Below are 24,669 nucleotides of genomic sequence, written 5' to 3' on the forward strand. Positions count from 1 at the left end.
CAGCAAACTTTCTGAGATGGTGAGGGACAGGGAGGCCTGGCATGCTGCAGTCCATGGAGTCGCAAAGAGTCAGACTCAACTGGGCAACTGAACAACAACATACTTACCCCTGGTGGCTTAGTGGTAAAGAATCCACCTGCAGTGCACGAGACGCAGGTCCAATCCCTAGGTCAGGAAGATCCCCTGGAGAAGGAAATGGGCAGAGGAGCCTGGCAGGATACAGTCCATGGGGTTGCAAAGAGTTGGACACGATTTAGTGACTAAACAACAACAGAGTTATTTTGATTTGAATTTTTTTTTCCTAACAAAATCTTATTTCTGAACTGCTGACCATTTTAGAAATGGTGGATGCTATGGACTGAATGTCTTCCCAGATTCATATGTTAAATATAATCACTAGTATGATGTGTGGAGATGGGTCTATCAGAGATGATTATGTCTTGAGAGATGAGCTAATCTCCTGAATGGAATTAGTGCGCTTATGAAAGAAAGCTTCCTCACCCCTTTCACCATGTGAGGACACAGTAAGAAGATGGCTATTTTGAATCAGGGTCCTTACCAGACACCAAATCTGTTGGCACTTTGATCTTGAACTTCACAGTCTCCAAAACTTTGAGAAATAATATTTGTTGTTTGAACTGTGCAGCCTCTGGTATTTTGTTTTAGTAACCCAAATTTATTAAAACAGTGGGGCAATTTTCCAATAGCCAGGAATTAGAATATTGTCATATTAGAATATTTGATCCTATTTATGACAGTATAGCAGATAAAGGCAAATGGAGGAAGATTCTGAATGTTAGTGATAAATTTTTTGGTTTTATTGGTGTCTTAAAGATGAATAAAAGGAAAGTGCTAGTAGTAATATTGATTATTAACAAATACACCATGTTTTCTTGCTATTTGTAAATTGTCAACCAAAATTCAAAGTGTATACCATCATTATAATTATGACATAGTGAACCTATTGCAAAGAAATTTTAAGTTAAAATGTGGAATGAACAGAATATTGGATCAAGAATAATACCCAAAAACCCTATTAAAGTAGAAATTACTTCCATGTTACAGGTGAGAAACCGACTCAAGATGTTTGAATAATTTCTAAGATGACCCAGCATGGTGGAGCCAAGATTCAAATTTGAATTTCTAAGATTTGGATCTCTAAATTTCATCTCCATGAATCTCTATATTTCCTCTTTTAGGATACCTGAATCTTAGTGATTCTGCTTCTAAATTTCAAAGTGACCTAAGGCTTGGCACTCAAATCTCCAGGACACTCACACACACACACACACACACACACACCCTCTCTCTTACTTTTAGAATAATAATAAACACACTAATGCTTACTCCACCAGATGGCTAGGTGTTGTGTGATTGAATGTCTCCCGTTGGAACACAGCACCACAACCTCCCTTGGAAAAGGGGCTGCTCCTCCAGTCCAGGCAGGAGTGGGAAGAGCCAGCACACACATGGACCCAGCTCTGCTGGAGCAGGAGAGAGGTGATACTTCAACTAAGACAGCAGTGTTGAAGTTCTAGAGTAGGGACAGCAGGTTAAAGGAGAGAAAGGCCAAAGTAACTAGACCAGCAGGTTTTCTGACTCTCAAATCTCCCCAAGAAATGGCAATATGGAAAGTAATGAGTTATTTATAAACTAGGACATTTATTTATTCTAGGAATTTATAAACTAGAACAAGACTATAAAGGGTCAAATCCAGGAAATATATAATAGGCCAGTGCCTGTATTCAAGTGCCAGGCACTGTGCTAGTCATCAATATGCAATTATGAACATGACTGACAACTGCCATTCCCTGCTTTCAAAGAGGAATTTAGAGAAAATATTATGTTGAGCAGTTAAAGTGACATCCAGAGGCAAGAATGATCTAAAAAGAAACTTCCCATGTAAAAACACAGACTAAAAGTTAGGAATCTGGCCATAGGACTTGCATTAGTTATGTATTGTTATATAACAAACTGTCATCAAAATCAGTGGCTTCAAACAGCGAACATTTATTTCTGAGTGTCGGAGATCTGAATGTGCAGCTTAGCTGGATGCCTCTTGCTCAGTACCTCTCATGAGGTTGGTGTTAGGGTGTCAGCTGCTGCAGTCTCATTAAAAGGCTCAACTGGGGGCGGGTTGACTTCCAAGCTCATTTATGTAGCTGTCAACAGGATTTACTTCTTCATGGTTGGGCTGAGAGCCTCAGTTCAATGTTGGCTGAAGAAGGGGAAGAGAAGACCCCCTCACTTCCTTCCAACATGAACTTTTCCATAGAAGAGCCTGGCAACATGGTAGCTAGTCTCTCTCAAAACAAGCAAGTAAGAAAGAGAGAGTGCAAGAGATGGTGCCCAAGATAGAAGCCACAATCTCTCTAACTTAATCTCAGAAGTGGCATCCCACTGCTTTTGCTGCATTCTATTCATTAGAGATGAAACAACAATTCCAGGCCACACTCAACTCAAAGGGGTTGCAGAAGGCTGTGAATAGCAAGAAGGGAGGGATAAGTGGGGGCCAGTTTATAGGTTGCCAACTCAGGGCCTCTGAAGGTAACTTTGGCAAGAGAAGCTAGACTACAAGTGAAGAATGAATATCTTTTTCACACAAAAGCAGCTACATTTGGAATTCTTCCTGCTTGTTGGTTGTAACAGGAAGCCACTCAGAGATGAAATTTTTTTACATGCAGACTTTGGAAAGATACAAGATACTGAGTTGGTATATAAATGATCATAGATCATTACTGGGAAATAGAAAGGGATTGTAGCAAAAGTAAAGTTATCTTGGGACATGGCTGAGAGCAGACTTCCCATTAGAAGTTAGACAATTACAACTGAACTGTAAGAGTAAATAATTAAGACTGCTTCTCGGTTTAAGAATGCTAAAGTCCAGAATGTTCTTATTAAATTGGAAATGAATTAATACAAGTGATAGGAATTATGAGCCAGAATGAACTGAGGTTGTTAGCATGTAAAGTAAAAAGCACTACTTTTTGTGACCATGCATTCCAGACACTTGAAATTTCTCAGGTTCTGGAGGAAAAAAAGCATCATTTAAGTGGAGAACAAATTCCCATTAGAAAGAAGGTAAATTAATGGTCTAATAAGAAAGCTAATTAAGGAGAGGAAAACCCCACTCTCATTCAGGAGGCCAGAAAATAGGTAGGACTTTGTTTTTAATTGTGTAAAGAAAGTTCTCAAGGATAGGAGGAAAGCCATAGCCTCAAAAGGGCAAAATGGATATTCCTCCATGGAGCAGGGGTGAGTGGAGTGCTGCCACAGAAACAAGGGTCAAGAAGGTGAGGCAACAAAAGGTTCAGGTCAATAAGAAGAGAAAAAACAGGAAGTAAAACTATATGGGAAATGTAAATGTAAAAAGGGGGGCTCCTGAAATTCTTCACAGGGAAAAGACACAAACATCAAAAATTGGAACAGTTTAAAAAAAATAAGAAGCCAGAAAAGAAACATAATATGTTAGAGAACAGGACATTATCATTTAAAACCAGCTTAAAATAGATCCCATGCTTTTTGCTGCCAGTTTTCCTTCCTTACTAGCTCCGTATGAGCTCTACCAAGACAGTGTGACTCCACTGTTTGGGGCCTTGGATTCATAAGGAGAATGTGAAAAACAGATCAAAGTAAAGCCAGTACAGAGAGTTCAATATTTTTGTTGACTTGAAACTATAGATAAGGAAAACATAAGGGGCAGAAGTTTTAAATTCTCCCACTTCCTGTGGCTATCTAATGAGGATGAAAGATATTCAAAAATAGAAGGTAATGCTCTTGGTTAAACATGAATGATTAAATGCATATTTTTATCTCTGCGTCCATCCCCAAATACCACTAAAATGACAGTAAATTAATAAAAAGTGAATAAATACATAAGGAAAAAAGAACAGGAAAGGAGATGACATTTGATGAAAAAAATGTTGACCAAAATTTGGAAAATGGAAAGTAAGGTATGGATGAGAGATAATCAGCAGGCTATGGATATTGAAACCTAATGCTTGTGGAGAGTGTGGGAGTGCATGGAATCCTAAAAAGGAGCAAACCCAATCACATTAGAAAGGCTCACCAGATATCTCTCAAAGAGGGAGAGAAGAGTAGATCTGAAAACAGGGCTGTTTGAATGTTTTTTAAAGGTGCAAACAGATGCTTAGATGCCCTCTGCAACCCCAGGCAGCCCCCACCTACCATCCTGGCAGGATACTAAAGTTTTACACTCTAGAAAACCTGAATGCAAGAGACTTTGGACTTGAGGATACACAAAAGCAGGAGATGATATAAGGCAAGAGCTAGAGTGAAGGTCTGTATATTTCAGGGTGATACCTCCCAGTCCCTGTCACCCACTCACTTCCCAGAACAGACAACCAAGCTTATATATCAATACCCAGGAAATTGGAGGAGCCCTCTGTGGTAAAATGAGCTAGCTCAAAAGAAGATACCTCTGGCTTAGGAATAAACTTAACCAATGAATTGAAAGACTTATACACTAAAAACTATTAAGACACTGATTAATTGATTAAAGAAGTTTTAAAAAATAAAATACCTCTGGGTACCAACAACTATTAGTACCTCTGGGCACTAACTAACTTTTAATTAAAAGTTATATGCATGTCCAATGAAACATATACCAGTAAACAAGCCCTTACCTAGTAGACACACAGAGTTTCCAGTAACATTTTGAAGACTTGTTTTTTAAACACAAAAAGCAAAGAATAACCAATCATTTGAGGAACACTTCTAATATGAAAGACAGAATCAGGATCAAACAAATAAGCAAAAAAGGAACAAAAGTGTCAAAAAAGGGTATAATTCATATCCTTAGAGACAAAAGAAAAGATATTATATCCATGAAACATGAACAGAGGGCTATAAAAAGAGAACAGGAATGAGTATTAAAGTATAAGAATTGAAATAAAAAATTTAATATTTGGCTTAAATGATAAAGATGAAGAAATAACACAGAAAGTAGAAGAAAAAGGTCAAAAGATGGAGAGAAGAAAAGAATGTTAGAGGATCAAGCCAAGATATCTAATACTTCATTAATAGGAGTTCCAGAAAGAGAGAACAGAGAAAATGGAAGGGAGAAAACTATCCAGGAATTAATCCAATAAATTTTCTAAGTACTGAAGGGGATTTCTATATTGAACAAGTCCACTCAGCATGATGGATGGCAAAGCAAACACAGCAAAGCACTTCATCATGAAATGTCACTACCTTAAGGATAAACATAAGGAATTAAAAACATTAAGGAAAATTATTTCCAATCTAGGATTCTATATCCTGCCAAATGATCAATTAAATGCAGGTGTCAGAGATATTTTCAGACATTAGGGTTCTCAAAACTGGTACTTCCCTTGTAGCCTTTCTCAGGAAGCTTCACAAAGAGGGCGTAAACTAAGAAAGGAGAAGACGCAGGAATCAGGAAATGAGCATTCCAACACAGGAGAGAGGTAGTGGGAATCCCCAGGACCAGGACGATGGTGGGAAGAAATCCACGGATGGCAGCAGTGCAGCAGACTTAGAGAATAGCCAGGCTGAGTTCAGCAAAATAATGGCAGATTTTTAGAAGGATGTCTCTGAGGAAAAAAAGAGAATGGATAGACTACATGGGGTGCTTAAACATGTTGAGAGGATATTTACACTTCTGTAAGTAGGTTTGGTGAAAAATTGGTTATCAACACCTAGAAAACTAAGCAGATAAATAATGGGATAATAATAAACTCCAGAAGGGAACTGGGAAAGAAAGGAAATGTAATCATAGTACACTGCACGGCTGGTGTACATATACTTATATACTATAATCATATAAAGTGGAATATAGATTTGACTAAAAATTGTGGTAGAAGTTGGGAAGGTTTTCCAATAAAATTGTGATAGAAGCCTCTCCTCGGGGAGCAGAAACATCTCCTAATGGAAGGTGAAACAACTGTTAAGAGTTGAAATAGGAAGCTAAATCCTCATCTTTGAGTCTATGAAATCTGTAGATAATGACTTCAAAATTGAAAACCATGAGGTAGCTGTATAATAACATTATCTAGGACCATGGATATAAATATCATTAGAAACAGCTTAAAAACCTGAAAATGGTTGTTCCTGGGAGGCAGAACCTGAAAGTGTGAAGAAGTGCTTTATTTCATTATAATGTTATAGTATTGTTTTAATCTTTAACTATGTGTAATAAACTAATTTTAAAAAATAATTTAAAATAATAGAAAAGAGTAAATGATATAGAGGACCCAACAGAGAGGGAAGCAGACGAAAGGATAAGGGACAAAGTTATAGAAGAAAAAACAGGAAAGTTTTAAGTACAGTAAATAAACAACAGAATATGAACCTTAATGAGATATTTTTTAAGATTAGAGAAATTTTTAAAATAAAGACAAAGCAGATTCTAGCTTAAATTTTAGTAATAGGTACCTGAAACATTTCTGTTTATTCTTCAAGTCCAAACAAAAGGAGTACTCTTCAGTGAACCCACAGAATCTACATCTGTGTGCCTAATACAGCTGGTGGTTTTTGTTCTTTAATCTTTTCTACTGAAGTAGAATACACACACACACACACACACACACATATATGAAGTGTTATATTCGACAGGATGGTCAGAGGTCTCTCTGAGAAGATAATATTCAAGCAGACCTGAAGTAAGAAAAAGAACATTCCAGAGTGAATAGGAAGTATAAAGGCCCTGTGGCAAGAAGCATCCTGGGAACCTTTGAGAAACCACAAGGAAGTCAGCAAGCATTGCTGGAGCTTAGTGAGCAAGGAGGACGTGGTAGGAAGCAAGGTTGGAGGGGCCAATTCATGTGGAGTCTTCGAAGGCTGTAAAGACTTTGGACACCTTCCAACTTTGGCTTCTCTTCTGAGAGTCCCTTGGACTGCAAGGAGATCAAACCAGTAAAACCTAAAGGAAATCAACTCTGAATATTCACTGGAGAGACTGATGTTGAAACTGAAGCTCCAATACTTTGGCCACCTGATGCGAAGAGCCGACTTATTGGAAAAGACCTTGATGCTGGGAAAGACTGAAGGCAAAAGGAGAAGGGGGTGACAGAGGTGAGATGGTTAGATAGCATCACCAACTCAATGGACATGAATTTGAGCAAACTCCAGGAGACAGTGGAAGACAGAGGAGCCTGATGTGCTGCAGTCCATGGAGTTGCAAAGAGTCAGACAAGATTTAGCGACTGAAAAACAACAAAGACATTGGATTGTTGGACTTCCCTGGTGGCACAGTGGATAAGAATCCACCTGCCGTTGCAGAGGACACAGCTTCAATCCATGATCCAGTAAGATTCCACATGCTGTGGGGTGACTAAGCCCAGGAGCCACAACTACTGAGTCTGTGTGCGCAACTACTAAAGCCCAGGCACCCTAGAACCTGCGGTCCACAAGAGGAGGCACCACAATGAGAGGCCCTCACTCCACAACTAGAGAGTAGCCCTTGCTCTCTACAACTAGAGAGAGCCCATGCACATCAGTGAAGAACCAGTACAACCAAAAATAAATAAATAATTTTTTTTTACAGACTTTGGATTGTTTTCTAAGTGTGGTGAAAAGCTACCTGGCAATGTTGAACCAAGGGAGTAACATGATTTGACTTATTTTTAGAGAATCACTCTGACTACTGAGTGGAAAATAGGTTGAAAGGGCAGGGCAAAATGAAAGCAGAAAAACCTATTACAAGGTCCTTGAAAAGGTCTAGAAAAGCATTGTTGGTCACCATCATAAAGGAGGTGACAATTGGCCAGATTTGGTATATATTTGGCATGTATTTCCTAGGTGTAGGTAATGGAAGTTGCTGATGGGTGGGATGATGAAGAAGGGTAAGAGGGGCCAAAGATAACGCCAAAGTTTGGTGTCTCAACAACTGAGTGAACGAAAGTGCCATTACTAAGATGGAAAGCACTAGTTAAGGAATACAACTGGGAGGAATATCGGGAATTCGATTGGGGACGTGTTAGCCTTAATATAAGCACAAGCTGGAATCAAGATTGCCGGGAGAAATGCAGATGACACCACCCTTATGGCAGAAAGTGAAGAGGAACTAAAAAGCCTCTTGATGGAAGTGAAAGAGGAGAATGAAAAGGTTGGCTTAAAGCTCAACAGTCAGAAAACTAAGATCATGGCATCTGGTCCCATCACTTCATGGGAAATAGGGAAACAGTGGAAACAGTGTCAGACTTTATTTTGGGGGGCTCCAAAATCACTGCAGATGGTGATTGCAGCCATGAAATTAAAAGACGCTTACTGCTTGGAAGGAAAGTTATGACCAACCTAGACAGCATATTAAAAAGCAGAGACGTTACTTTGCCAACAAAGGTCCATCTAGTCAAGGCTATGGTTTTTCCAGTGGTCATGTATGGATGTGAGAGTTGGACTGTGAAGAAAACTGAGCGCCGAAAAATTGATGCTTCTGAACTGTGGTGTTGGAGAAGACTCTTGAGAGTCCCTTGGACTGCAAGGAGATCCAACCAGTCAGTCCATCCTAAAGGAGATCAGTCCTGGGTGTCCATTGGAAGGACTGATGCTGAAGCTGAAACTCCAATACTTTGGCCACCTGATGTGAAGAGTTGACTCATTGGAAAAGACCCTGATGCTGGGAGGGATTGGAGGCAGGAGGAGAAGGGGACGACAGAGGATGAGATGGCTGGATAGCATCACCGACTCAATGGACATGAGTTTGAGTAAACTCCTGGAGTTGGTGATGGACAGGGAGGCCTGGCATGCTGCGATTCATGGGGTCGCAAAGAGTCAGACACGACTGAGTGACTGAACTGAACTGAACCTTAATATATCTATTAGATATCCAAATGGAGGTGTTGAATGGACAATATGTTCAGGGAAAACTGAGGAGAGATACTGATTTCAGAGGCATCCACATATCCTAATCCTTGGAACTAAATGAGGTCACCCAGAGCATGGGGCAATAGAGGAGGGTTGAGAATGTGCCAACTCTGAGAGGCTGGGAGGATGAGGAGACTGGGGCAAAGGTGATGTAGAGGGAACATCTAGTGAGGTGGGAGGGAAACAGAAAGAATCTAGCAAGGACTCTAAGGAATGAAAGTATCTAAAGAAGGGAGCCTGCAACTTAGACTCACAATCTCCTGTACAAGAATTTTTATTTCAGATAGGTTTTGAAATTCAGTTTTGAATTATTGAACATTAATAAAATGCATATGCTCCTGGAGATCTAGGGTAGCCTCTTCCATTTGTTGTTGCTGTTGTTTAGTTGCTAAGTCATTCCCGACTCTTTTGAGACCCCATGGACTATAGCCCACTAGGCTCCTCTGTCCGTGGGATTTCCCAGGCAAGAATACTGGACTGGGTTGCTATTTCCTTCTCCAGGGGATCTTCCTAACCCAGGGATCAAACCCAGGTCTCCTGCATTGGCAGGTGGGTTTTTTTTTTTTTTAACCACTGAGCCACCAGGGAAGCCCCTGGATGAGTTTTAAAATTTTTGGTGTTGTCAATATTTTCCAAATATAAAGTGAAAGTAAAAGTCGCTCAGTCATGTCCGACTCTTTTGAGATCCCATGAGACTGTAGCCTGCCAGGCTCCTCTGTCCATGAAATTCTCCAGGCAAGAATACTGGAATGGGTTGCCATGCCGTCCTCCAGGGGATCTTCCCAACCCAGGGATCAAACCCAGGTCTCCTGCATTGCAGGCAGATTCTTCACCATCTGAGCCAACAGGGAAGCTCCAAATGTAAAGCCTATTTTTTTTAAAAAGAAGGCCTATTTATTTAGGAAATGTTACTAATACATCTGGTAAGGATGGATTTATGTAAACTCTTAAGATTAAATTTTAGGAATACATACATTTGAAAACATAAATAGCTTTTCTGCAAGAAGAATATGCCTAGTTTTAGGATATGCATTTGTTTGTATATTTATTTGATGTAGAGAAAATGGCACACATTTCTCTGGTAACTCCATTTATGAGAAACCAAAGTGAGTCAATTAAAAAGTTAGTAGTTCTCATTTTTGAGAACTACTCAATTTGAACCTAATAAAGAGAACATTGGAGTGTCTTCCAGAGAGTAAAGTGGTAAATGGAGACTCTGTGCCTTCCAGCTTCACAGGGAACAAAGGCAGATGGGGTGGTGGGTGAAGAGGGGCTATTCTGGGGGGTAGGGGGCTCAGACCAAGGGTCTCCAGTCATGGAGAGGGAGATCCAGGCAAAACTGTCTTTCACGTGTTGGAGAGTCAGCCCTGGTATGCAGTATGGATGCCAAAAATTTGACAGAATGAGAAAAATATGGAGAAACTGTTTTTGTTGTCTCTAATTAATGTTAATTAAGTCTCAACTAAAATTAGCTTACTGACTTAGAAAGTAAATCCTGAACACTATGTCTTCATGGGCTCTTCCTCTCCATTCTAAAATCTGCTCTTGAAGGCTATCAGTTCAAGGGACTATCGCCCTCCATCTCTCCTTCTGTTTTGGTATGTCTGCCATGGTTATTTCACAGTGCCCATTATGTTTGCAAGCATAGAAAACAATTTTAAGAACAACCTGCCTAACATCCATTTTGCTTCCTTCCTGGAAATTTATCCAGATTCTCCTCCCTGCCTTACCAAAGGGCCATTTCCACTGTTTTCCTGCAGTGTTTTGGCTGATCAGATTAGTTGAACAGAAGTCTTAAATGGAAGGTTGGGCACATCCTTTGCTAACACCCACTCATCTTTCTGGTTTCCACACCTTTTCCACAGAGTCTCCTTCCACCTCAGCTCCCCACCCAGTTGGCCAGTCACCCACTCACCCTGGGAGAGATCTCGTTTGGGTTGGTGGAAACTGTAATCTGATCACGGCATGACTGGTTCAGACCTCACTGGGTATAAAGCATGAACAAAGACACCCATCTGTGCTGCTTCTTCACTGAGAACTTGCTTTCCTGGCATGTTCCCCCAAAATTATGCCAAATACAGCGGATTGCCATCACAAATGGAATTCTCACCTTCAGAATAATCAAGTTATCCAGCAAAGCCTTGTCTTGCTCCTTCCACTGTTTTTGGAATTGAAAGCAATCCAGCTGTCTCTAAGGACAAAAAAGAAAACAAACATAAAAATAAACCATTCTTACATTACAAAGAGTGGGGGAAATTGACCATTTTTTTAATACTAGAAATTTCATACAGATGGTGAGCTAATTTGTATTTTCATTTTGACATTTATTTTCCCAGTAGGAGTGCAATTAAGCCATATTTTAAGTCTGTTCAAAGTGGCCATCATCTGAAAATGTTGTAGGCATATCTGTAGATAATGTTCTCACCCAATTGGCATGGGTTAAGGACTCAGGAATGCTAGCTCCCCTTCTCCTAGACCACCCCAACCAAGGGGCACTTAGGATATGAATCTGCTGCATGAAAATTGACTTCCTATCCTTCCTGCTTCCCATCCCTTCTCACTCAGGGCTACTTTCTACAGAACTGGCAAAGGGATCTTCCTTTATTGTAAATTTGGCCATGCCAGCCCCTGCTTAAATAAATCTTTCGGGACTGCATATGGCGCTCAGAGTTAAAACTACTATTAGCAGGTTGTCAAAGTCGTCCTTGACCTGATCCTGCTTACTCTCCCTGCCTCAGTCCTGGTCTCTCCCGTTCTCTGCACTCTGCCCTGGAGTCATACTAAGCCATGTATCTTCCCAAGATGTGACTCTCCCTCTCACTGCCGGGCGTTTGCATCACTGCCCACTCTGCCTGGAAAACCCATTGCCCCTCTTCATCTGACTCATGCCTTCTTTTCCATTTTGACTTACAGTTTAGTTGCAATCCAGTGATAACACTATTTTGCTATATTAACATATGGCCAAAGATGCTTTTACCTAAAACTTTTAGAATGCTGTAGCTTCACTGATTATTCTCCTCTTTGCCTATGATTTTCAGTCTTATCGAACATGTTCCATCTTAGATATTTTCCCATGTTGTTCAATGAAAACACATATTAAAATTCTACAACTACCTAACCTTACAAAAAGATCATCAATCCCAAAAGACAAATACTTTGCTTAAATTGCTGAAAGCAATCTACCCACGAGAAATGATTCTTTTTCACATATGACGGAACTTTTCACTGAAGTGTCTCACTAACTCTGGCCACATCCATGTGTGCTCCTGTCATGCCCTGTCACATACACTCCAGCTCTCAAACGCCAATCTCCAAAACTCGATGTGTTCTATTTCATTTATTTATTCCACAATTGAATAAATTCTAACACCTGAACTACAAAATTGAATTATTATCCAAATGTTAAAGAAGGTGGTAATATTAAGTGTCAGAGGAGATACAGATATTGTGAGATTCATCTGAGATTTCTTAGTGTTTACAACAAAGACAAAATAGAAGACCTATCTTTGAATACTCTTCTCGGTTTAGAGGTTGTCCCGCTTTGGGGAATAATAAAAGAAAGAGAATTTGTCCTTTGTTCTGGAAGCAAATAGCCTTGAAGAAGGATGAGTTTCAGAGCAGTGGGCCCCAGACCAAGGTGGTCAGCAGCGCTTCCAAAATTCAGTCTGGAGTTGGCAGGTACTTTGCTCCCACTGTACTTGCTACCGGGACAACTTTGGGTTCACTCCACCTTTTCGTTTCCTCCTCCAACGGAGTGTCACTTGCCTGAAACAGTTTTTGAGTAACTTGCTTTCAGGATGTTTTCCACAGAGTACTACTCCTATCCTTTGAGATTTGAATTTAATTTTGTAAATGGATTGAGTTTTCTTTTCTTTTTAACAAGAGCCCTTGTTGTCATATCATCCATCACTTTATCCTTCCATATTTGTGCACCTTTTATTCACGTCACCCATTCATTGACTGGAGAAGAAAATGGCAACCCACTCCAGTATTCTTGCCTGGAGAATCCTGTGGAAAGAGGTGACTGGAGGGCTGCTGTCCTTGGGGTCACATGGAGTCAGACATGACTGAATCGACTTAGTATGCATTTATTGACCACATTGTTAACTTTTATAATTTTTTTCGTTTATATATTTAAACAAAATTAACTCTTTCCCATAGCTTTCTTAATCAAGGAAATTTCTATACTAATTTATTTAAAGCCTCATAAATCTAACCACTTCAATACATTTTGCCTGCTTACTCTACTAGTAGACAAAGAACAAAATGCATTGATGGTTTTTCCTTTTAAAAGAAAGTTTAAATTTAGAAAAGTTGGGCAAAACCAAATGCAATGTCTTACTGTTTTTTATTGCTTCATTGTTCTGAAACAAAATGGCCCCTGCATGCTTGATATAATTAATTAGACCCTTAATTTAGGCATAAGCAGCTTGGAGCTGGCTCTAGTGGCAAGCAGGGGCCCCACCATTTCAAAGCTGGGTTACTCTCAGCAAGTTACAAAGCAAGTATGGGCTTCAGTGTCTTTCTTGGTCAAATATACTTGTTGGGAGCAGAAAATGAGAAGATACCTAACAAGGCACTTTATTAGCTTCTTCTCTAGCCCTCCTTCTCCTGCCTTTTCAACAAGTATTTCAGGAAGAGTTAATGAGAACCAGATGATAAAGCCACAAATACCATCCTTGGTCTCCTGTCCCTAAAAAAAAAAAAAAAAAAAAAAATTAACTGGAATTGAGTAATTAACCTCCATTATTTAAAAAAAAAATGTGGATATGTGGATCATGTATGTCTACTGCTAATATACATAAATGGTGAGAGTTTGTTTGACCCAGACATGCCACTGGTTTTATAGAATATTAGTGTGCAACTGTTAATCTGGAATTGTTCCATAGTCTTCAATTTTGATTACCAAATTTGGAGTCGAATGGAGTTCTGACTGTAATCACAAGAAATTCAAATACAGGAAGATGCTTTGTTTTTAGTTCTACTAACAGCAGATTAGTCAGTAAGCACTTAGGAGGACGCTTTCCACCGAGCGTCAGACTTGGGAATGCCTAGGCTGTTTTTCACAAACAAGCTAACCAGGCAGAGAGTCATTTTCAGCTGAAGAATCCTATAGCATGATCACTTTAACTGTAGTTACCTATTTGGATATCATTTTCTTTCTTTTTAAAAAATATTTATTTGTTTCTTATGGCACACCGACTCTCTAGTTTTGGCCCCTGGGCGCCAGAGTGTGCAGCCTCGGTAGTTGCTGCCTGTAGGCTTAGATGCTTTACAGCATGTGGGATCTTCATTCCCTGACCAGGGATGGAACCTGTATCCCCTACATTGCAAGGCAGATTCTTAACTACTGGACCAGCAGAGAAGTTCCTGGATACCATTTTCAGTTGTTTACTTTTCAGTCTCTTTTCTGACATCCTGCAGACATGAATGTCAGTACATTAGGGAGATCCAAGACCTAATTTTTACCACGGAGCTTGAAGTAATTTTGATGAATTCCATAGATGAAAGATGGCTATCAGTCTTCAACTAGAAATGTAGAGTCTCGATATTTGAGGACGTTGTAATAATCTCTAGTCTAGTCACATATTTGAAGCTTAAATTTGCTCCAGTACTTCCCAGTCAAGTGAGATTCAACTCTTCCGAGTATCCTTAGACAGCTCTGGCTACTAAAAAATTCTTCCTTCTCTTTAACCCCCATTGCTTCTACCCTTGGCTCCAGCCTCTGTTGGGGATGTAAGAAGCAGCTCTACTCAAACTTACAATGGTGCAAACTTCTTGAGAGCAGGAACTACATCCACTATAGCTTCTAGTAACTTGATATGTGATTGCTGAATGAAGTTCAAAGCAGATTTTGTTCTTCATTTTGATATATATCTCACAAAAGAGCAAATCATCAGTATATTTAAGTTCTGAGAACGGATCACGTAAAATCACTGATTTTATTATCTAAATGCTACAGTTGATATATTTTATTCTCTCAATTTTCTAATTCAAGCAATTTTTATCTATCTTATGTACTGCAGTTTCCCTTCATTATAAAATAACATAATGACACTACAGATATTTATTAGACATCACATGTGCAGGACAGACTTTCAGGCACAGAGGAGTTGAAACCCTATTGAAGTAGGCATTCTGGGTTCCAGCACCACTAACATCTGAATGACCCTGACTCCTGATTCCTCTTCTGCAAACTGCAAGGGTTGAACCAAATGTTCTCTTAAAGTTCTTTCCATCTTCACAAACCATTTGCATTTTTGACTCATTTGTCCCTGTCAGAGAACACAGACCTCTGATTTCCAGTTCAGTTATCAATTTGTATCGCCAATAACTGTCCATATGTACACTATTAAAAGCTATGGCTGCTTTTTCTTTCCTTTTTCTCATTTCAGAACACTTTTCTTCAGGAAACAGTGCGTAGAGAGTGTGAAGAACGCTTTGAACTGACAGAGGCTTTGAGTCAAGCCAGAGAACAGCTCCTGGGGCTCAGGAAGCTGAGCGGACAGTTGCCGCTGTCACCGTGCTCCCTCGGCCAGGGCAGCCTAACCTCCTCTGCTGCAGCTGGGAGTGGTCAGGGAGAGAGAAGCCTTGCCAGACTGCACTCTGAGAAAGTAATCAAAATCCCTGGCCTGCCTGGAGTGTCGAAGCCCACCACTTCTTCAGCCTTTTCTCAGCCGAAGAGGGTCAGCAGCTCAGGTTTGCCCACAGTCCCCCAGCCACATCCTCCCCGGGGTCGACCGTCTTCAGTCAGTGAGACCAGGCAGAGACTGGCTGCTATTCTGAGGAGGAGACTGAGTCAGCAGTAATGAAGCCGAAGTCACACACAGTGTCTATCTTTCCCGGAGTCCAGAGCCCCACTGTAATTAAGAATGACAAACTTCAAATTATTACCGCGGATTGAGAATGCATACTTAAAGATATTTTTAATAATTGGACAAGCTAATGAATTTTGAAGCCACATTTTCTAAGAGGCCTTTGAAACTGCAACAGATAATGAAGTTGTTGGTATTCCAGAGACCCAATCTCTGTATTTATGTATTGTGTGTTTCGATGTGCTCTATGAATATGCCCTTTTAGAGATCATAGGTAAAAATTTTCACCCATTGCATCTTTTCTACTTTTTTGCACTATTACAAGAAGATCTATTTCTACACCAAAAAAAAAAAAAATAGATTGTATTGGTTTTGTTGGTATTTGTTCATTTGTTTGTTGAGTTGAATAGGTTAAATAGATGTAATTAGCATTCTAAATAGCAAATGAAAGGACTTTAGTCCTTAATTTGATCATTTTTAAACTGCTTATTAGTTCAAATATTCGCAAACTTCATCATCACCAAATTTTCTCTATTTCACCTCACAATCGGTTAATCTAATTTCTTTTTAAGCAAGGTCAGATGTAATGATAGGTAATCTTCAGGAAGACAAAGGGACAGCCACTCCTATTCAAGAAAAAGGGGGGTTATTTCTAAAACTATGGAGATGATTTTAGATGACAAGGAGCCTAGCCATGAAAGTATTACTTGGGAGAGATTTTCTCCATTAAATGGTCTCTGGTACTCCAGGTCAAGTTTTGGCTTTAACTGGTATTCTGTAGCTATTGTGTAGAGAGCTAATTCAAGACAGTTTAGTAGAGGCACATAGTGCTAATTTAGCATGTTTTCTATTTTCAGAGTGAAAAATTAAAACCAGACCAACTATTTCACATAGTCATAAAGCTTTAGGCTCCTCCTGTTTTGTAAAAGGCAACTCTTTACCTTATGCTAGTATTTGTCTATCCTTTTCTCCATGTAATAAACATGTATTTTTCTTCTATGGCTGATTTTATTCAAATCTTTCATCTGACTGCATCATGGATTTCCAGGTTTCTTACTCTCAGATTAGGATGATACTAACACACGTGAAATATGGCACATAAAACTCTCTGCTCTTTGGCCACCATGTAGATGAGAGAATCTAAAGATATCTGGAATCCCTCCCATGTGCAAAAAAAAGTGTTACTAAGCCAAACCAAGTCTATCTCCAGTCTTTCAAAGGATTGTTCTAATCAATCCTGTCAAAGGATTGATCTAATCTATGGTGTTTTAACCTCAAAAACATCTACATCAAGTCCATGAATTTCCCTGACTAGTTTAAGTGAGCACGTCTTGTGTAAAGGTTTAGAATGCTTACTTTTGTTTTACAAGGATTAGTGTACTTAGAGTGCGTTAGACAGAGAACGTATCATCTAACGGTGGTGGATCTTAGAGAGGATCTTAGAGGTCGCCCCAACAATCTTTAGTTTTGCTAGTTTATTCACGTCTTATTGACCATCGTGCGCTCAGGCCTTGGCTGTGTCCTTTCACGGTGGGTACGGCTGCTCCTTCCAGTGCTGCTCCTTGGTCTTCAGGTTCTTTCCTGCTTGTTGAAGCGGTGGTGCATGGCACAGATCCAGGGATTTATACTTCTTGGCCTTAGAGAATTTCCTGAGGTTCTCTTTCTGGGTCTGGTTAATGGCAGTGGGAACACAGGCCGTGGATTTGCTAGCCGCTCGGGTCTTGGAGAGTCTGGAAGCCTCACCACCTATCGCTTTAGCGACGTGCAGCTGAGACAGCGCCACCTTGAGGTGCTCCGTTGTTTCAGCAGCTTCTCCTTGCCAGGGTCTCAGGACCTTAATCTTGGCCATGGTTGTACAGGCCGCCGCAGACGACTTCTTGCAGCGAAAGAACAGTCTCTTTACAAATAAGAAACAGATGCTCAAAGACGTATGACTTGGGTACGGTGATTCAGCTAGTTAGTGACTGAGCTTCCCACATCACTGTTCCACAGAGAATCCCAAATCTCCATCTGACTTTTGTCAGAAGCTAATGAACTCAATTTTTAAGTTTAAATTTGTATGAAAAGGAAGCTTGACCCAAGGAAGAATAATCATAAAGTAATAAGCGGAATAGACTTTAAGATAAGTGTGTATCTAGTAAAATACAAAATGTTGTTAATATGCTACGCTAGTGTCCGATTCTGTGCGACCCCATAGATGGCAGCCCACCAGGTCCCCCTGTCCCTGGGATTCTCCAGGCAAGAACACTGGAATGGGTTGCCATTTCCATCTCCAATGCATGAAAGTGAAAAGTGAAAGTGAAGAAGCTCAGTTGTGTCCGACTCTTAGTGACCCCATGGACTGCAGCCTACCAGGCTCCTCCGTCCATGGGACCCTCCAGGCAAGAGTACTGGAGTGGGGTGCCATTGCCTTCTCCAGTTGTTAATATACCCCCTAATATTTTCTTGTATGATGCCAGCAGTACTCATGCCACACTCTGGAGAGCACGCCACCAGACCTCAGTGTTTCTGATCTGGTGTTTGCATGTTCAGATTACAAATACTCATGATATAAGGTGGATGGCAAAAGCTAGTGGAACCTTTGGTAAAAGCACAAGAGAATATTTGGACATCAGTCTTTGCTATCATATTTTACATGCTTTTCCACAGTCTTGCAACTTCAGCTCTCTCTTCAGGAACCATGTGTGTGTGCATGCATGCTAAGTCACTTCAGTCATGTTCAGCTCTTTGTGACCCCATGAACTGTAGCCTGCCAGGCTCCTCTGTCCATGGGATTCTCCAGGCAAGAATATTGGAGTGGGTGGCCATGCTCTCCTCCAGGGAATCTTCCCAGGGTTCAAACCCAAGTCTCTTATGTCTCCTGCATTGACAGGTGGGTTCTTTATCACTAATGCCACCTAGAAAGCCCATGGAGATACATTTGGGGAGGGGGGTTGCTGCCTTGGGTCTTAGTTGCAGCAGGGGGGATCTTTGAGTGCAGGCTCTAGAGCACTTGGGCTTGGTTGCTCCGCAGATTGTGGGATCTTAATTCCCCAAACAGGGATCAGACCTGCATCCCCTGCATTGCAGGGTAGATTCTTAACCACTGGACCACTGGGGAAGTCCTCCCATAAGCTTTTCTAAAGTGATATAAAGACCATGCATGAAAAACCTGGTTTCTTGGTTTGTTAACACTCTTGTTTTACAATGAGTAACTGGGTAAATAGCACTCTGAGAATAGAATCATGATCTTGCAGTCAGGCTGTATTATATTCCACAAGTATATCAGAGATTATGTCAGTATTCCATGGATAAATAGAGACAATATTTCCATTTATTTCAACCTAGGCCATTTAAAGCAGTCTAAGTTGTGTGCTTATATCTTTTGAAGAAAGACACTTAGAGAAGAGAATAGCATTAGAGTCTGTAACCTAAGGGTTAAGAACGCATTCAAACCTTCCCTGATTTTCACACTGATTAACTCCTGGCATGAAAAAAATATCAGGAACGTTAAGAAATAGTGAATATTATGACAAAATAGGGGTCTCATATGCATATAGTGGATATTAAGTCTAACAGTTTTAATTTCTCTATAAACATACATTTTCCATAACCTGAATGGAAGAATTTATAGGTATCTAGAGAAAAGAATATCATAAAAAATATTCCTTAGAAAATTATAATACTGTTTTTTTTTCCTTAAACTAGGATTGGTAGACAAAGATTGGGAGAATTCTTCTATAGTTAACAGATTTCTCAAGCAATTTTTTAAAAATTTATTGATTTAAATGACTATATTTATAGTTAGAACTACTTAAAAGTTATATGTTCTGGTTGACTGGAAGAGATATTAATATTGAAAATTATGTTAGACTAAGATCTTTTAATTTTATATTAATCTAAAGTTTTATAGTATTATATATTAGTTATAGCTCATTGCTTTTGATTATGCAACAAATTTTCTTGTTTTATTTTTTAAAGTTCTTACAATTATTATAATATTGTACTAGTAGACCAAACTAGTATCCTAAAAGGGTTAATTCTCTGCAGCTGAAAATTCCTAACCATCATGTTGACTTTTATTGAGCACAGAAAATCAATTTGGTATGTGCCCAAAGTTCACAAATCCTATAATAATTATGGATTTTTTTGCTTTCATGTTTTAAGAAAATAATTAATGTACACTGTACCTTACACAGGACAGTTTTAATGATCTCAAACCATGATAGACAATAATGGGAGCATTCCTAAGGCAGTGCTTGTGGTACCTTAAGGAAGAAATTCTACTTATTCTTTAGAAAATATTAACCCTTTCATTTCTGGTTCCTCTGCCTTTTCTAAATCCAGCCTGAACATCTGGAAGTTCTCAGTTCACATACTGTTGAAGCCTAGCTTGGAGTATTTTGAGCATTACCTCGCTAGCATGTGAAATGAGTATAATTGTGCAGTAGTTTGAACATTCTTTGGCATTGCCCTTCTTTGGGATTGGAATGAGAACTGACCTTTTCCAGTCCTGTGGCCACTGCTGAGTTTAATAATAAACTGTGAAGCCAGTATAATTGTGTTACATCTGAAGAATATGAAATAAAAATTATTCACCTTTGTATATTCTGAATTAACAGATAGAAATTTTTAGCAACATGTTAGTTCAATCTGAAACACACTAATCCTATGACAATATTTCATGATCCAGAAAGTTGAAAGTTCTCTCTCTTCTCTAGCATATATTATAGTGCTTTATATCCATCAAGTGAGCAAAAAATATACTAAAAATCCTTTACCTTCATATATACATATATATGAATACTAGATCACAGAGATTATGTAATTTGTCCAAAATAAACACTACATAAAACTAATGACTAATTTTAAACTGCTGCAGTTTCTGAATATCTTGACCCATAAATGAATATTTAGGCCATATTATATATTCACTCTTTTCTTCAACAGATATGGAGAATTAAAAAAAGCATTGTGGAAGTTACAAAGATAATTAAGATGTACTACAGAAGCCCAAGAATTGTATAATGGCGGGCAGTGAGGAACCGTATGTAGAGGTTATAATATAGAGAGGCAGGTGTAAGGAAGAGTGTGCTATATGAGTTCAACTTCTTGGTGGAAGAATCAGGGGACACTTTAGGCAAGAATTGAAACTTTCAATAGGTCTTAAAGAATGGAGTAGGGTTTTATAAAAGAAAGAATACCAGGTAGAGGAGATATGTAAACAGAGCTGTAGATACGTAGAAAATACTTGGTTAAGGGAAGCAATGGGAACCTGAAAAAGGTAGGTTGACCCCAAAGCATCGAGGTGTTGAATAAGAGCTCATCACAGAATTTTGACTAGAAGTGGCATGCACTTTGTTGAAATTTGGGAACATTGCTCTGGCAGGGCTGAATTGCAATAATTATAAAGTGAAAAGGCTGGAAGTGGAACGCCAGTTGGTAGATTAGTAAAGTAGCCCAGACAAGAGTTAATGTTAAGTTCTGAATAAAGATGTTGATAGTGGGAATAAACAGGAAGCAGCTGACTCAAGTTCTATTCAGAAAGGGAAAGAATTTGTTCACTGTTAAATGTACTTTGAAATCATACCAGCCATTGCTGCTTAGCAGTGGTGCAGTGTATGAAATTGGTTCTAATTAAAGGAACACCCTTTATTTACAAATATTACAGCTTCTCTGAAAAATGTGAAAAAATAGGAACTACATTTTTATTTGGGCAACAGAAAGCTAACCCACAGACAGATTCAGTAGTCATAAGAATTCTTAAAGCAAAGTAGAAATCTGATTAGTGTTCTAAGAATTATGAGAGAAGAATGTAGAAAGTGACATGAAAAGTAGATATCATCTTGGCTCAAAGAATGCACAGCACAACTCAGTGATGACCTTTGGGAGTGATACAATGCAATAAAACGTTTTTCCAATTTTTGCTAACCATTTATGAGGGGAAATACAGAAAATAGCAGCCAAAATAAAAATAAGAATTATCTTAAATCCTTAAGTTTTATAGTTCTGAAGGGACCTGACCCATCACTTGGTCCAGATCTGTAATTTTACAGAAGGATATAATAGGTCCCTTAGAAGTTGAATAATTTTCCGTTCTTTTAGCTGCTTGACAGCCAACTTGATGAGAGAGGCTGAGCCTCCAACTCTTGGCCACCTCTAGACTGAAAGAACAGTATCAGTGCTCTAAATTTTTGCTACTTACTGTTCTCCAGCAGGATCAGTCTCCTAGGAGCTTATTAGAAATGCAGAACATCGGCCTCACACACAAATTTTCTCAATGAAATCTGATTTTAATGAGATCCGATGGCTCAAACAGTAAAGAATCTACCTGCAGGAGAACTGGGTTTGACCCCTGAGTCAGGAAGATCCCCTGGAGAAGAAAATGGCAACCCACGCCAATATTCTTGCCTGGATAATCCCATGGACAAAGGAGCCTGGCAGGCTACATTCCATGAGGTTGCAGAGTTGGATACAACTGAGCAGCTAACACTTTCAGGTGATTCATATACATATTAAAGTATGAGGATCACTGCTCACAGGGGTGCCGTTGCCCAGGCATATTTCACCTCTGCAAGCTACGGGTTAGTGTTGGATAGAAATTGCCTCGTCATATGCAGCTCCCTTATACCTAACCTAAGACCACCACCACCCACACCACGTGGTCCCATTCAGCACCTCAGCTTCCAATGCACTCAAATTCTACTTCTTTGCCTCTTGACTGTGAATCTGTAACTGTCCAGGAAAACTGGTGAATTAAAGGAAATCAATATTCAGCCAATATTCATAAATATGTCACCACCCAAATTTCTGAGCCTGCAAAGAACTAGAAATTTGTTATTTTTAGAAATCCAATAGAAATATTTTGATCATTGGCTGCTGCTGCTGCTGCTAAGTTGCTTCAGTCGTGTCCGACTCTGCGACCCCATAGACAGCAGCCCACTGGCTCCTCTGTCCCTGGGATTCTCCAGGCAAGAACACTGGTGTGGGTTGCCATTTCCTTCTCCAATGCATGAAAGTGAAAAGTGAAAGTGAAGTTGCTCAGTCGTGCCCGACTCTTCGAGACCCCATAGACTGCAGCCCACCAGGCTCCTCTGTCCATGGGATTTTCCGGGCAAGAGTACTGGAGTGGGGTGCCATTGCCTTCTCCTTGATCATTGGCAAGTCACTGAATAACCTTACATTTTAATCTCATAATAATATATATTTGGATATATGATTCCCAAAAGAAAATTTGACAATGCTATTTGTCTTTTGAGGCTTCTGAAACATAGAATACTTAGATAACTTCTTAGAATTATGAAGGAACTTAATGTTAATTAATTAATATTAAAATATCATTATTCCCCCCAAAGTAGTTCCAATCACTTAAATATAAAACAGTAATTTGCAGTATTACATCTAGATCCATTTATTTTAAAGGTAGAACTAATAGCAACTGAATTAGAATTTGATTCAGATTCTCAAGGTATAAATCTGTATTTAATACAATAAGGCCCTATGTTCACTTGCTTGTGAGTATCGTCAACCCATCTCATTATACAGCAGGGTGGCCACATTCTTTAACCTTTTTGAATTCAGAAAATAATGAAAGGAATTGACTTCATTTGCCAGTAAAAAGTTTTGAATATTTTTTATTAACATACTTATTGCTGATATTTAACTTGTATGGTTATTTGTTATTAATATTAACTCTCATAAATAATAATAGTTCAAACCCAAGAATTAGACATATAATTTAGAACATTGAAGCATTTTTAAGGCAAGGTCTTCATATGACTTAACACTGGAAATATTTTTGTTTTCTGAAAAGATATGAGCATCTGACTTTGGGCATCATGGAAAAAAAAAATCCACCTTTCTCCCCCAAGTGAGCTTGATGTGGTCTAACACATTAAAGAGACACCTCTGCCTTCTTAAAGTGAATAAATTCTACAGTTGTAATTTTCTATGTGAAATCTTAAATTTCTAGGGAGTAAAGTTTACTGCCAAGATTTAATTATAATTTATCTATCTATTTTTGTCTGCATCGGGTCTTTGTTGCTCCACTGGGGCTTTCTAATCGGCGGCAAATGAGGGCTGCTCTAGTTGTGGCGTGCAGGCTTCTCTTGATGCGGAGGATGAGCTCTAGGCGCTTGAGTTTCCGTGGTTGCAGCACGTGGCCTTGGTAGTGTGGCTCTCGGGTTTAGCTGCCTCGTGGTAGTGGGATCTTTCCAGACAAGGGACTGAACCCATATTCCTTGGATTGGCAGGCAGATTCTTAACCACTAGCCCACTAGGAAGCCCTACTTCTTTTATTTAAAATGGAATTTCTAAAACCCAGGGCAGCCAGCTTTCCATTCTCTAGTGTTGCTTAGTCACTCAGTTGTGTCTGACTCTTTTCAACCCCATGGACTGCATTCTCTATTGCTAGACTTTCGAATGGTTGAAGTTTAAGCTGGGATCTCATGGTATCTCAAAATTAGAATCCTTTTGTTCTTCCAAGGGGCACATGGTACTCAGTATAGAACTGAGGTTAATGAGAGGAGATGAAGTTAGAGGGAAAGAATCCACTACCTTATTTAATAGAAGTAATTAGGTAAGGACTTATTACACTTTCTTTCCAGAATTGTTAGTCAATATTTTTGCCAGTGTACCCTGAAAAAGAATTTTTTTTAACTATGTACTTCTTTAACATTTTTAGGTTGACATCTAAAATAATTCATTATAAATTTAAATAGTTGCAAAGGACATTGTCATGATAATCAGCAAATTATAAATATGGACATTTAAAAATAAAACTGTTACTTTATTTTTATAATTGTAAACCTTTTATTGCTCTCCTATCCTATTGTTTTTGTTCGGTCACCAAGTCATGTCCTGTCCTATTAAATTACTACAAAAACACATGTGTAAATTTCCAAAGTTCTCCTGGATTGAGTTGTTACTACAGTTATATTTTTTTATGTGGAAGATTTTTAAATTCTTTATTGAATTTGTTACAGTATTTTTTCTGCTTTATGTTTTGGTTTTTTGGCCTCACAATATG

General features: G+C 39.2%; 2 protein-coding genes across 2 annotated transcripts in view; one reads left to right on the forward strand and one right to left on the reverse strand.

Moving 5' to 3' along the window:
- Window positions 1-16,661, forward strand: part of LEKR1 (leucine, glutamate and lysine rich 1) — a 209,108-nt gene extending 192,447 nt beyond the window's left edge. Inside the window, exon 13 of the mRNA XM_043875221.1 lies at window positions 15,243-16,661. Coding sequence (XP_043731156.1) covers window positions 15,243-15,656 — 414 coding nt within the window. The 3' untranslated portion in view covers window positions 15,657-16,661. The remainder of the gene's footprint in view (window positions 1-15,242) is intronic.
- Window positions 16,662-17,187: 526 nt separating this feature from the next.
- Window positions 17,188-17,511, reverse strand: LOC122675881 (60S ribosomal protein L35-like). Its single transcript, XM_043875036.1, has one exon. It carries the CDS (start codon window positions 17,509-17,511, stop codon window positions 17,188-17,190), a length of 324 nt encoding a protein of 107 aa, XP_043730971.1.
- Window positions 17,512-24,669: the final 7,158 nt, after the last annotated feature.

The sequence above is a fragment of the Cervus elaphus genome, chromosome 19, assembly GCF_910594005.1.
Source record: "Cervus elaphus chromosome 19, mCerEla1.1, whole genome shotgun sequence".
In the NCBI taxonomy this organism is placed as follows: domain Eukaryota; kingdom Metazoa; phylum Chordata; class Mammalia; order Artiodactyla; family Cervidae; genus Cervus; species Cervus elaphus.